At 40.9% G+C, this 15,086-nt stretch overlaps 1 protein-coding gene across 10 annotated transcripts in view; it reads left to right on the top strand.

The window, feature by feature from the left end:
• sgip1a (SH3GL interacting endocytic adaptor 1a) overlaps nt 1-15,086 on the top strand; it is a 228,792-nt gene that overhangs the window by 89,484 nt on the left and 124,222 nt on the right. For all 10 annotated transcript variants that reach the window (XM_043699420.1, XM_043699419.1, XM_043699418.1 and 7 more), the window contains one exon: nt 11,047-11,071. In XM_043699420.1, the coding sequence (XP_043555355.1) occupies nt 11,047-11,071 (25 nt within the window). The remainder of the gene's footprint in view (nt 1-11,046; nt 11,072-15,086) is intronic.

Below are 15,086 nucleotides of genomic sequence, written 5' to 3'. Positions count from 1 at the left end.
GAGGCGGAAGATGAGGCGTTCTTCCTCCAGGCGTCTGGTGGTGAGGGAGCAGCGGTGAAGGAGGCCCAGGACCTCCATGTCCTCGGCAGAGTGGGAGGGGGAGTTGAAATGTTGGGCCACAGGGCGGTGTGGTTGATTGGTGCGGGTGTCCCGGAGATGTTCCCTAAAGCGCTCTGCTAGGAGGCGCCCAGTCTCCCCAATGTAGAGGAGACCGCATCGGGAGCAACGGATACAATAAATGATATTAGTGGATGTGCAGGTAAAACTTTGGATGTGGAAGGCTCCTTTAGGGCCTTGGATAGAGGTGAGGGAGGAGGTGTGAGCGCAGATTTTACAGTTCCTGCTGACACTGACATTTTTTATAAACACACCAACTCCCACAGCTACCTGGATTACACCTCTTCCCCACCCTACCTCTTGGAAAAATGCCATCCTGTATTCCCAATTCCTCTGCCTCCACTGTATCTGCTCCCAGGAGGACCAGTTCCACCACAGAACATACCAAATGGCCGCCTCCTTTAGAGATCGCAATTTCCCTTCCCACATGGTTAAAGATGCCCTCCAATGCATCTCGTCCACATCCCGCATCTCCGCCCTCAGACCCCACCCCTCCAATCGTAACAAGGACAGAATGCCCCTGGTGCTCACCTTCCACCTACCAACCTTCGCATAAACCAAATCATCTACCGACATTTCCGCCACCTCCAAAAAGATACTACCACCAGAGATATATTTCCCCGCCCTCAGACCCCACCCCTCCAATCGTAACAAGGACAGAATGCCCCTGGTGCTCACCTTCCACCTACCAACCTTCGCATAAACCAAATCATCTACCGACATTTCCGCCACCTCCAAAAAGATACTACCACCAGAGATATATTTCCCTCCCCACCCCTTTTCCGCCTTCTGCAAAGACTGCTCCCTCCGTGACTACCTGGTCAGGTCCACACCCCCTACAACCCACCCTCCCATCCTGGCACCTTCCCCTGGCACCACAGGAACTGGATGCTGCCTGAACTGCTGTGCTCTTCCAGCACCACTAATCCAGAATCTGGTTTCCAGCATCTGCAGTCATTGTTTTTATCTCATTGTAAAGCCAGCTGTCCAGCCAACTGAGAGAACTGAGGGTATACTTTGCCTAGCTCAATAAGAGATTTCTACCACCAACTATCCTCTCCCCAGCTATTCAACTAATAGAAGATTTTGCTGGATTTCACAGAGCTTGCAGTGAGATGTATGGAGATTTGGTTGGTTGGGAAATACAGCAGAATGCTTAACTACTCTGGACTTGATTTGCCTGCATGATTTAAATTTCATGTCTGATTCTTCATGATTTGAGGGAACATTTCAGCCAGGAAATTCTTACCTAGTCTTAGGATAAATGATTTCAGCCTGACCCATACTGACATCATAAGGTATTTCTATATGTTAGTATATAATTCTTTTAGGGAAGGTACTTGAGCAGCCAGTTTGTTAAATTAGACAGCAGCAATTGATGATCAGCAATGAACCAGCAACATTTGAAAAAAATGTAGTCAATTCCAAAGTAAACTTGACATTAAATCTTTAGACTGGTGTGAAATGTACAATGCAGTTGGACTTGAATGAAAAGATCTCTGGTCTTCCCCATTCACAAAAGTTAGTTTTGAAATTCCAAACCAAAAGAAATGTGTATGCTGTAAATTCAAATAAAAACAAGTTGCTAGAAAAGCTTAGCTGGTCTGGCAGCATCTGTGAAGAGGAATTAGAGTTAAAGTTCCAGATCTGGTGACTCTTCCTCAGAACTTTCTTGGTACTGAGAATTGTGGAGTTTTGTTTTTATAAAGTACATTTAAAACGCTTCTAACTTCTGTCATGTTTTGATGATGTCATCACCTTTTCTTGTGCACACAGCTGGCAGAGACACTTATAGAATTTTTTTTCAGTCCCAGGAGTTAGTGAAAGCATACTTTGGGAATTTGAGGTCAGCCAAGGTCCTATTAAAATCAAGACAGCAATCCCTTTGACCTTCTCTTTTTATTCTCAAGCAAAATGCATTTGCAGTAAACCTTTATGGTTTGCTGTGAGATTTAATGAGTTTCATCAGTTGTTAACTGTGTATCATGTTTAGTCATTCGATCCCTTCAATGTACCAATCTAAATCTTTAAGCTGATTCAGTTCAGAGTATGTTCTATTATTTTATAACATATAATGCTTCGTTATTTGGAATGTGAACTTTGTGCTCCTTCATTCAATTGATACTAGTGAAAGGAAATAGTACGAATTCTGTTTTGTATGGCCAGGAGAAAGATGCAAAACAAAACACATTCCATTTGACCAAGCAATATATTTCCACTCCAGCTCAGAGCAGTGCACCCACCTGTGCCAATTCATTATCTTTCGCATCATGAAAAATCCTTTTTCTCAGTGAGGTTGTCAGTTCATACCAACTGGTGAAAAATTTAAGAATAGTTCTATGCCATGCACTCAGCCTCATTAGGAATACAATTTTCAAAATCATTGTGTGGCATGTGTGTCAGGTTGTTTTAACATCCTAATAGCAGTGTGAGCGCCCAATCAGAACAATTCTGTAATGCAAAACAACCAGCTTGTCCAAAATACTGTAAAATAATGTGATTGTAAATCAATACGTACAGGAATATATGGATTTTAAGATGTCCGATTACATGGTCAATTCGATCACAGCTAGACAGAAAACGCTAATGTTGTTGACACCCAGTATCTCCCCATAGACGTTTTAGCTGCATGAACAGCTGCAGATCCATAGAGCCTAGTTTAGTACCCAATGCAGCAGTAACCCCGGAAATAATATTGCTGAAACTCTGTGTAAGTCCGTCTTTGTTCCTGGCTATGATTTTATATTTAAACTCCTTTAAGAGCTAGTTATATATGGTAGAAAATGACTTATTCACAATTTAAAATATATATTCATAGGTCACAACTATCACAGTTTTTATTGCGATTATTAATTGGTAAAAATAACTATTGTGCATCAACCAGAGCAACCTTAATAAACCAGTTGTTAGGATTGAAATGCAAATGATTTGTATTCTCAAAGTTAATCCAATATTATATTTAATTCTATGGAACAAATTGCTCTCACTTAATGTACAGTAAAGAAGGGGACACGTTTAGTTTTTGAGATTTTTCCTAATTCCTTTTTTTAAGTATAAGCATCTCCGTGACATCAGCTGTTTAATTTGTTGCTTTGGTAGATGCCAATCTTTCCAATTGAAGCCACAGTGAGGATCGGAGGGAGTATTTTTCCATTGAGCTCCGGTGTTGCATAGAAGTTGGCACAGCTTTCTTTGGTTTGGTTGAAATGTTGGGATTCCTCGACCTGGATTTTTGCCAAAACAGATAACCTGTCCAGCAGTAATGGCAGAAGAGCTGGAAAATTGCAAGTTCCAATTGCCATTTTCACAGGGGTGGGATGGAATGTGTTTGGATCAGGATTTGTGCATGAGCAGTTTAAGGAACCAATTTACCACTTAAATCAAGTCAGATTTTGGTAGCTCAGGGTTGTGAAACCAAAAATGTTCTAGATAGATGTGGTTAAAAACCGGGCTGCACTTTGTGCATCTTTTTTAGGTAGTCAGGGTTTCTCTTTAGAAAATTGAAGTACCTCTTTGGTTACGGTCCAGGCACGCCTTTGGAGTGCTAGCTACCCTTCACTACAGTCAGGAGTCCTTTGGAATGGTTAAAAGTAGGAAGGAATTTACATTAATCGTGTATTAATTCATTAACTGTCAAGCTGATTTGAAAATGTCGTGAGATATGTCAAAAGTGTCAAAGGCAACTATCAAAAGGACCTGCCACAACTGTCAAGAGAAGCTGTCAAGCTGTGAAAGTGACATGTCAAAGGGATCTGTCAATACATTTAGATGAGTTCTACCCTTTAAAACTTTTGAATGAATGCCTGAAGGATTTGAAAGAATCATTGCTTGTTATTTCAATCCGTCTGTTGACATAAGCCCGAGGGTTTATATCAGTGAATTAGTGCTACGTGACTGATAATGGATTTTTGTGGAATCACAATCTGGTGTTTGACATTTGCAGTTTGTTTGACAACTAAAGTTGATTATAGACTCTGAAGTAGGACTATAAATTAATTCCAATGGTGTTGATATCAGATCAAGCACTTGAATAAAATGTTATTGTAAGGCATTATATAGTTTAAAGTATGTAAATATATAGTAAATAAACATTCATAAAGAAGAGTGGGGTTTCCACAATGATAAAATATGCAATGCATACTTTGAAATTTATTTCACTTTTACTTTTTTCCTCCTCTGTCGATGGGTCCTGAGATCTGCATATGGTAAATATGTGGCATGTTAGCTATAAGGTGATGGGTGGGGTATGGGTTGGCTTTAAGTTAACATAAGGACTATGAAGACACATAGGATGTGAGCAGAGAGATTAGGTTGGTATAAGGTAATAAATGGCTGTGGTGGATAGATATAGGAAATGAGGCAATATTTATTGGGCATGGGGATTTGGTGAGCAGTGGATGGGAGATGAGGGCTGGTGAGATATTTTGTGCTTTACTGTTGTCTTTCTGAAACTTCAATATAGTCCCGGTGCCCAGACATTTCTCCCAGCTCACCTCCACGCCTCACAGACTCCACTTTCAGTACAGGGTCACTGAGATGTCTTTCTCCACTGATAATAAGGAAGTTGAAATGTGAACTCTAGCGAATGCGAGTGCAAAACACATAACTCAAATGTATCTTTTAAATGGTTATTTTTTCATTTTGTGACCAATCTCCACAAAGGAGTTTATTGAAAGTATTACATGGATCTTTCGACCAGGCTTCATCTCAGTAATCTAAAACACAAATGATTCAGATCTTGTGTGTGATGAAAATTGTTGATGGTTGATAAGTAAATAATAAAATGGTGATGGTACCAAATAGCTGTTTGATCAATGCCATTTCCTCAAATCTGCAAAGGTTTGCAAAGCTTTGTCAGAAACATTGAATCTCTCTACAAATCAAAGGATTCTGCAGATGCCATAAATCACAATGGAATTTGAAAGGATTAAGAATGTCGAGATAACATAAAGTTTGAATTATGGCTATTATCTCCCTGCCTGGTCTGACTTCGAAGATGCTGGACTGAAATGCTTTTTTGCAATAAGATTTTTAAGTTGCTGACTTTTATCTTTGGCACTGAGCTCTTGAAGAGCTGGAGTAATAGAAGTCTGTCTGCTGTGATGCAGATGGCATGACTGTGTAAAGCCTATGAAATGCATATTCCTCATTATCTCTACAGTTACTTGGTGAGTGATTCATGCGAAGTTACCATTGGAAGATGTTGACAGTTTGCCATTAGTTCTTTAAATGGCAGTTGGTTATCCCAACCTAATCTCTCAAATGGGATTGTGAACTAAATTTTGAGATTCAAAGCATTCAAATAATGGCTGCTGTGGTCTTTACACCAAGTTACAACAGCAGTACAACTGCTTTAGCAGACCTTTGTTTCAGTTCTCACTGAAGGGTCATAACAAGCTTTAAAATGGTGTCACTATAGGAAAACATGTGGGAAATACTGGCTTAGATGGTAAATGGTTGAAGGTTGTACAGCTTTGACAGACATAACTCTGTTCAATTCTTTCCTTATTTATTGTCTAAATGCTGTGCAATTTAGAATCATGCAACACAGAAACAGACCCTTCGGTCCAACTTGACCATGCTGGCCATGTTTCCCAAACTAAACCAGTCCCACTTGCCTGCGTTTGGCCCATATTCTTCTAAATCTTTACTTTTCATGTACCTATCCAAATGTCTTTTAAATGTTGTGACAGTACCTGCATGTACCACTTCCTCTGGCACATACAAACGACCCTCTGTGAAAAAGCTGCCCCTCAGTTATTTTTGAAACTTACTCCTCTCTCACCTTAAAAATATGCCCTCTAGTTTTGAACACCCCTGCCCTAGAGAAAAGATGTTTACTATTCACCTCCTCTATGCTACTCACCTATAAACATCTATTAGGTTACCGCTCAGTATTCTATGCTCCAGTGAAAAAATGTCCCAGCCTACTTATGAGAGATCATCAGTGTTGCAGGGGACATGGCTGTCTCCTGTCAAGGATTGAACCTGGTAACTTCAAAATCACTTTTTTCAGATCCGGAAGGCAGGGTTCTAAACTTAGTGCAAGATATGTGAGATCTGCTTGCCTTTGAGTATAGGAGTTGGGAAGTTATTGTTGAGGTTGTACAGGACATTGGTGAGGCCTCTTCTGGAATACTTTGTCCAGTTTATAGGAAAGATATTATCAAGCTAGAGAGGATTCAGATGAGATTTATCGGGATGTTGGTGGGCTTGAGTTATAAAGGAAGAATGGATAGGCTAGGACGTTTTTCACTGGAGCGTAGGAGTTTGAGACAATACCGAGGGATATAGATCGAGTTAATGGTAGTTGTCTTTGCCCTCTGGGGGATTTCAAGACTAGAGGCACATTTTTAAGGTGGGAGGTGGGCGATTTTAAAAAAGACATGAGGGGCAAATTTTTTACACTGTGATTTGCATGTGGAAGGAATTTCCTGAGGGTACAATTTGCAACATTTAAAAGACATTTGGATAGATACATGAATGACAACGCTTTGGAGGGATATGGAGCAGGAGCTGGCAGGTGGGGTTAGTTTATGATTGGAGATGCTGGTGTTGGATTGGAGTGTACAAAGTTTAAAAATAACACAACACCAGGTTATAGTCCAACAGTTTTAATTGAATGCACTAACTTTCGGAGTGCTGCTCCTTCAGGTGGTTGTGGACTACACAATTGTAAGACACAGAATTTATAGCAAAAATTTACAGTATGATATAACTGAAATTAAACTTTGAAAAATACCTTGATTGTTTGATGAATCTCTCATCTGTTAGAATGACCATGTTAGTTTCACTTTCATATGTAAATCACACAACTTTAAGTTACATTATCAGGTGAACTTTAACAATTGACGTCAGCCCGGATAAGGTGTTGAAACTGTTAGCCCCTTGTGTGTTGCTGTCTGTGCCATAATGTTTCTCATTTAAATCTGATTCTAATCTAAAAAATGAATGAACATAATCTTACATGGATTCATGCAGTTGTTGAGCAAAGTACAATGTAACTCTGCAAGTACAAATTTATCCCACAAACATATATGTGTGCATGTCTGTTCGTTTGTGCGGAGTGGTGTAAAAGGTGTGTGTGTGTGTGTGTCAGGCAATGGGATCACCTGTAGTGTGACATGAACCCAAGGTCCCGGTTGAGGCCCTCCCTATAGGTACTGAACTTAGCTATCAGCCTCTGCTTAGCCACTTTTCGCTGCTGCCTGTCCCAAAGTCCGCCTTGGAGGATGGTCACCCAAAGGGATTAGTTCAGGTTTGGATTATGTTCGACAAGGACTGGTTGAATCGAAGGGTCTTTTTCTGTGCTGTATTACTCTATGACCTCAATTATGGAAACATTCCTAAACAATCATATAATAATGAGGCTTATTTTTTCAATTTGCCACTTGCTGGATGATGCAGTTGAAATAGGGTGCAGGTCGTTTTACTCTCCTGGTTCTATCTCACTGTAATTTAAACTCTGCGGGTAAGCATGCCTGCTTTAATCTGGTGCACTGCTCTTCAAAAACACAGATCAACCTCCAATGTCAACTGAACTTGATCTGCGATTTCCAACAGCAGGCTGAGGTAAGGGAGCAGATTTGGTTTCCTTGGCAATCAAAATAAACCAGCAACTGCCAGAGCCAGAAAGAGGCCCAACAAAATTTCAGGTGTGATAGGTTGGCTGATTTCAACCCACCTGCCCTTCAACCACACAGCACAAGATTGAATTCACTGGTTTCCAAACCCTGCCCCCCACCCCAATCATTCAAATCCTATCCTCCAACTCAGCACCACCCACTTGACCTGACCTACCTGTCCATCTTCCTTCCCATCGACCTATCACCATTACCTCACATCTGCATTCACCTGTCACCTTCCTGCCCCCACCCCATCCTCCTCTTTTATCTTTCAGCCCCCTTTCCCCATCACATTCCTGATGAAGGGCTCATGCCCGAAATGTCGACTCTCCTGCTCCTCGGATGCTGCCTGACCTGCTGTGCTTTTTCAGCACTTTTCGACTTTGATTTTTCAGCATCTGCAGTCCTCACTTTCTCAGTAGTGAAGAAGGTATTTAGTATCCTTGCCTTTATTGTCAGCGCATTGAGTATAGGAGTTGGGAGGTCATATTGAGGCTGTGCAGGACATCGGTTAGACCACTTTTCGAATACTGTGTGCACTTCTGGTCTCCCTGCTATAGGAAGGATGTTGAGAAACTTGAAAGGGTTCAGAAAAGATTTACAAGATGTTGCGAGGGTTTGAGGTATGGGGAGAGGCTGAAATAAGCTGTGGCTGTTTTCCCTAGAGCATTGGAGGCTAAGGGATGACCTTGTAGAGGATTATAAAATCATGAGGGACATGTTTGGATTAAATAGCTAAGGTCTTTTCCCCAGGGTATTGGAGCCCAGAATTAAAGGACATTGATTTAAGAGAGGGCAAAGATTTAAAATAGACCTAAGGGGCAATTTTTTTCATGCAGAGTGGTATGAAGTGGTGACATTTAAAAGGCATCTGGATCTGTATATGAACAGAAAGGGTTTAGAGGAATTTGGGCCAAATGCTGGCAAATCATCATATATTTATTTAGGATATCTGGTCGGCATGGATGAGTTGGACCGAAAGGTCTGTTTTTGTGCTGCACAAGTCTGGGACTCTGCTACCTCACGTTCACAGGAACAGCATTCATTCTAGCTCTGCCACTACACGCTCATCTGATGAACGCTCCTGGGCTACATCCCTTACTATTACATGCGGAATGCCCGCTCACTCATTTCATCCTCTCAAACTACTAACTCTTCCTGCTGTATACAATTCCTAGAGATTTTCTCACCATTTCTTCTGCCCATGCATCACTGCTAACTGCCCTTAAATCTACTTCTATCATACTCAAACCCTCTTTGTCTAATTGCTGGAAAAAATAGCAGGGAATGCTGGCATAGATCAGGCTCATCACTCCCTATGAGAGAAAAAAACATTCTTCTGGCTGGAGAATGGCATGACAAAGCACATTTAGCCTATCGGTGGGTTTCAATCACATTCTCTCTGGCCGCGGAGATTTTCTGTTCATACTTTATACTTGATGATGTTATGATGCTAAATTTCCATTTCATCTTCAGAAATTTGATCTAGGCTTCTATTTCATCTGCTTCCCAACACACTCCCTTCTTTGTTGGCCTCAACTGTGAGACCCCTTTCTAGACTGTACTGCAAGGTCCCACCAGGCATCAAAACCACTAAAGGCTCTGATGGAAGCATGGACAGTGTTGTACCTTTTTTTTTGTTCTGTGTCAGTCTGAGTGTTTTGCACAGGTGCCAGGAGCCATATTTGGAAAGGGAACCCCTAAGCTGTATATATGGCCCAAGGATCGTACAATACAGCAAGAACCTGTGGGTTCCCTAGCACGTAAAAATCACAGGCGCTCCCAGGATATATGACACACAACTTTTTTTAGAATTTGGCATTGACTTTCACTTCGACATTCAAACATTCACAAACTCTGCAGGTTGTGGTAGGACATTCTCAAAGCAATGTTAAGTGCAGTCAACAATACTGAGGAAGCTAGTGATGATGGATAATCCATTGTCCTAATTGCTTGACATCCGAGGGGAAAAGATTTGAACTGCTGCTATTAGTGACATCCTGGACTCTTTTCTTTTTAAAAAAATCAACGAAAGAGGTTTAGTGTTTTGCCATTTGATCCTGATAAATGACCCTAACAGCAAATTAAGATTACACTGTGAGAGCTGGGGGGAGGAGGGGGGAGGGAGGGGGAGAGGAGGAGGAGGGGAAAGTGGCAAACAGCAAAAGGAGGAGCAGTGGAAGGGGACAAGAAGAAGAGGGAAAGATGAACTCTGACGCAGTAAAATCTTGCATCATATACATTGTTTCAAGATAGTGTCAGAGTATGGCGACATTTTGCATGCCAAAAAAAAATTCTCACCATATTTTTACGAACATCTGACAACAAATCTAAATTAGTGGCCTTTCACTATAGCTAGCATTGATACTTCTAATATTTATACAGTATTTAATAACTAAGCAGGGACTTACCTTTTGTATTGAATCAAAGAAATGCAATTAATCAGGGTTTTCACGAGAAGGTGCAAATATAGTAACCACTGAATGAGAGTGACAGAGTACGTTGTGCTGTTTTTTAAACAATATCGCTTTAAATTGGGAGAATATTCAGATCTGTATTTAAGTGTTGTGAAACCTGAGTTGGAAGTTACATCAACATTTCTACTAATTAGACACCAGTACTGCACTGCAAATGCTGGATAAGGACTTCTCAACTGCTAAAGTTGTTAAATAGCTGATTACTGTGTGAAGTGAGAAATGAGCATTATCACAAGAGGGGTGTTTTTGATGGGCTCCTTTTGTTCCTGTTAAATGACATTTCATAAAATTGTATATCAGTAAAATCACATGATTGACGGTTGTTACATTCTACAAAAAAATTTAAAAGGGTAATAGTGCGTTTAGTTCAATCTATGCTTAGTGGGTACAGTTCCTAACTCTAAATAAGAATTGAGTGAGATTCTGCCAAACTACTTTCTGATGGGGCCTCTGCAGCTATCAGTGGAATGAATTACACCCTGTCATTTTAGTCATGAACCACCTAGGCCTAAAAGTGAAACGTCTGCCAACCGACTGCATCACTTAGTTCTCCCTTTTTTTTCTCTGCTGAAAGATAACTAGTTTGCCCCAATGTAAATAATTACCAAGTTAATCTGTTCAAATACATGTATGAAGGTGTCAAATACTACAGCTTTTCCCCACAAATGACCAGTCAAAAATGTTGTTTAGCTGATGCCTATCTACTAGTGGTGGTACTCATTAGTATCAGTGTGGAAGACTGTTAATTTGGTTTATAGTTGTCCTGTGTACTAGTCGTCATTTAATTCTGCATTCTTGTTTAAAAAGTGTTTTCTCTTTTCCCACAGGGGTTCGCCAGACCGAGATGGAACTGTAAGTATGCAGAAAATGTGTCTATTGAATGGTTAATATTCAGGTTAAATAATTATTTGTTTGGACCAGTTAGTTGAAGCTTAAAATAATAATTACTTCATACTGCAATATGTGCAGTTGTATATATTTAGTGCTGACAATCACAGTTGATCCCTCTACCTTTTTATGTACAAGTAGCCCCATCAAATTGCAGAGTTGCTCTCACTAGAATGTTCTGCAATATAAGTCTTCCATTGAAAAGTTTTTTTTATCACCCACACCATTGGTTACAGTGTATAAGCATGAGAAAAGTATGTTATTTTTTTAAGGAATAGTTGAACTTTTAGGAGAATGTAAATGCCAGGATTGTCCTGTACCATGCAGTCTGCACACTCCTCGGATTATTTAAGATGGTAAGTAAGGGCCCGTTCATGGTTGACTTCAATCCTTAAAGAAATATAAATTTAAGTGCACAAACTAAATGGTTCTTTTCTGCATTGACCAGCAGCAATTAAAGCTGTGGCAAAACATACCTCAAATATCATGTGAAACACTTAAAACTTAAAGGAAAATGCCAGTGAACTGAAAACAAATGATCAACAGCAATAGCCATCTTTATTTATACTGTGCTCTTAACATTGTAACGTGTCCCAAGGTGCTTCACTGAAGTGCTATCAAACAAGTTGATAAAGGCCTGAGTTTTATGGGGTGCCACTATAAAATGTGCCTCTGGCTAAAATATTGGTTGGAGTCCTGCCCGTGATCCTGATGGCTATCTGACAGCATTATAATTAGCAATGTTCATTGCTTAAGGCCAGATCTCTATCCCTTTCTCAGTGAGAGGTCCTGTCTTAGACAGCTACCATCTAATTGAATGACCAACAGCTCTGTATCCTTGCAGTGCCCACGAGAGCATTTTCTGGGAATACAGGCAATCTCGCTGCACTGAGAAACCATCAGGTTCAAAAGTTCCATGGGTTTGAGGGGATGGAATGGGGAGGCCATGCTCACAGGTCAAGGAGAAGATTAGGAATGTTTGGTTTACAATACGCCACACCTATAAATATTGGTGGAGTTGTTGGTCTGTGCCCCAGGAGAGAAAGGAGAGGATGAGCTTTGAAAGTGCTCCTGTTCGGCCAAAAGGGACACAATGGAGGTTTCCCCTAACCTGGCTCAAACTGACATTGAAAGGCTTCCCTCAGCTTAGGCCTCCCTGTTTCACAGCAAAAAGATTGCAGGGTGAAGCCCTTAAATGATCATTAATTGGTGACAAAGCAAAGTCAATAGGATGGAGGGAAGGCAGGCAGGTGGACTGATCTTCCCCCACCCTGGTAATGTTGCAGACACCTTGGGGATGAGTGGAGAGGCGACAGGAAGGTCACCACTGATCCTATGCCCCCTTCACCCACCCACCTCCACAACCCTCCACCAACTCTCGGTTTCAAACCCACAATTGAATGAGTGCAAAGCTCAGTCCAAGGAGATATTAGGATGCATGAATATAAACATGGTGAAAAGGTGGATTTGTTTTGAAGAACCTTCAAGGAGAAAATAAAAGTGTGAGGGTGGAGAGATTTAGGGAAGGGATCCCTGATAGCTAGTTTGTAGCAAGATGTTGTTCTGGCTGCCAGTAATGGAGAGATTAAAATCAGCGATGCTCAGAAAGACCGATGGACAGATATATGGAAGGTTGTTGAGCAGCACAAATATAGACATTTGGAGGAGTGAACCATGGAGGGATTTTAAAATGAATGCATAGATTAGTGAGCAGAGAAGGGATAGATGAATGGGATTTGATATAATCTAGGATATGGCAAGCAGAGTCTGCGGTAACATCAAACTGACAATTGGATTGCAATCGATAGTAAATCATTTTGAGTTAAAGACAGAATGATTCATAATGCTTGACGTTAATTTTAAAGTTGTACCTATGATATAAATTTGTTCCTATTGTCACCTTATAGAACTTGAATTAATTAGGTTGATTTAAATTAAGGACAAACTGTGTATTTAACCTCATTCATGATTTTGGTTGAGTAGCTATTTTCTTGATGTAGGCGAAAGTGAGGACTGCAGATGCTGGAGATTAGAGTCAAGATTAGAGTGGTGCTGGAAATGTACAGCAGTTCAGGCAGCATCCGAGGAGCAGGAAAATCCACATTTTGGGCAGAAGCCCTTCATCTGGAATGAGGCTGGAAGCCTAGGGGGTGGAGAGATAAATGGAAAGGGCTGGGGCTGGGGAGTAGGTGGATGGGGGTGGGGGTAAAGGTTTAGGTCGGAGAGGAGGGTGGAGCGGATAGGTGGGAAGGAAGATTGACAGGTGGTTCTGAGCTGGAAGTTTGGAACTGGGGTAAGGGCAGAGGGAGAGGAAATGAGGAAACTGGTGACGTCCACATTGCCATGGGGTTGAAGGGTTTTAGGCAGAAGATGAGGCGTTCTTCCTTCAGATGTTGGGTGTTGAGGGAGTGGCGGTGGAGGAGGCCCAGGACCTGCATGTCCTCGGCAGAGTGGGAGAGGCAGTTCACTTTACCCCCTTCCTCCATCCACCTATTGCACTCCCAGCTACCTTCTCCCCAGCCCCAGCCTCACCCCCCCCTCTCCACCCCCAAGGCTCCCAGCCTCATTCCTGATGAAGGGCTCCTTCCTGAAATGTCGATTTTCCTGCTCCTCCGATGCTGCCTGACCTGCTGTGCATTTCCAGCACCACTCTAATCTATTTTCTTGATATGTCTAACATGAATTTGACAACAGTTCATCCCTTCTGCTGTGATGGATGTGTAACTAGAAAACAAAAATGTGTAAGAAGAGAATGAGTTCAAAACCTCTCAATAACACCAAATAGTCAGTTGCTAGTACAGAACTTAAATATTGGCTTTCAAATATTTTTGTTTTGCACTCACCAGGATTGATTGAGGCATTGCCATAGAGAATGCACCAGCCTTGAGCTAATTGTTCCCTAATGCTTTTGCATGCCAAGAGTTTGACCAATTAAAGCCTGCTTGCCAACAGATTGGCATCCTATATCTCATACAGTATAATTTTTTCCCCTTTGAAATTTTAGCATTCCTGCTCTGTCCTGATGAGTGCAAGATGAAAAGGTTCAACAGCATGTACAATTTTCTTTAAGCAATTTTGCCAAACCTAAAAAAAAATTGATTAGCAAAATCGTGTTCAACAGTAGCCTACACGATGGCATCGAATGTTTTTTTAAAAGACGTTAATATTGCTTGTGGTACGAATACATCAATTCATTTGGCAACTCAATCATTTTAGTTATTCTATGAACAGAATATTGAGTTGAATATAATAATTCCATGGCTGATTTTGCTTATTGTGTTAGAAGTAAAGAAGGAACATAGTTGGATTCTTTGATCCAAAGAAATATTGCTGTTGTTGAAAATCGACCATTAAACTGTGCATAGGTTGAAGGTACAATTACAATGCTTTAGAAAAGACTAATCATTGAGAATAAAGGTGAAAGATTGGTTACGTTATAGATCTCTCAGTAGATTTGAGTCTTTTTTTAAAATTATAAATATTTATATATATCCACACTAGATGAGTCCTAAGAAGGTAATATTTTCCTGCTTTATGCCTTTCAGTGAGCATGATTTTAAAAATATTCCCAAGTACTTAATAGAGGTGTGTGCGCATCCACGCGTCTGTCCAAAACTGCATGAGGTTGGGGTGGTAGATGCAAAAGAGAAAAGAATATCCTTCCAACTGCCTTTTGTAGTGGAATGAATTAGTATATGAAGCATACCATGCCTCATATGCACTCTCATATTCCAATCATCTCTAGAGAATCACAGCAGGAAGCTTTTTGACTGGATAGGTTTGTTATCATTCAGCAAGTCTGGTTACCACTGAGAGAATGAAAAATCCTTCCTGCAGGTTCCATACTGCTGCCTGCAGGAAAATGAGTTTTTTTTATCCTCTGTAGTACACAGTCAAGCCCAGCACAGCTGTCACTGTTGACTGCCAGAAGCCCTCACTTTCACTTTCATGAAGCAATACTCTTCTGACAGCAAACATC

The sequence above is a fragment of the Chiloscyllium plagiosum genome, chromosome 11 (genome assembly GCF_004010195.1).
Source record: "Chiloscyllium plagiosum isolate BGI_BamShark_2017 chromosome 11, ASM401019v2, whole genome shotgun sequence".
In the NCBI taxonomy this organism is placed as follows: Eukaryota; Metazoa; Chordata; class Chondrichthyes; order Orectolobiformes; family Hemiscylliidae; genus Chiloscyllium; species Chiloscyllium plagiosum.
The sequence above is the reverse complement of the archived record's forward strand: the minus strand, read 5'-3'. Positions and strand labels throughout refer to the sequence as shown.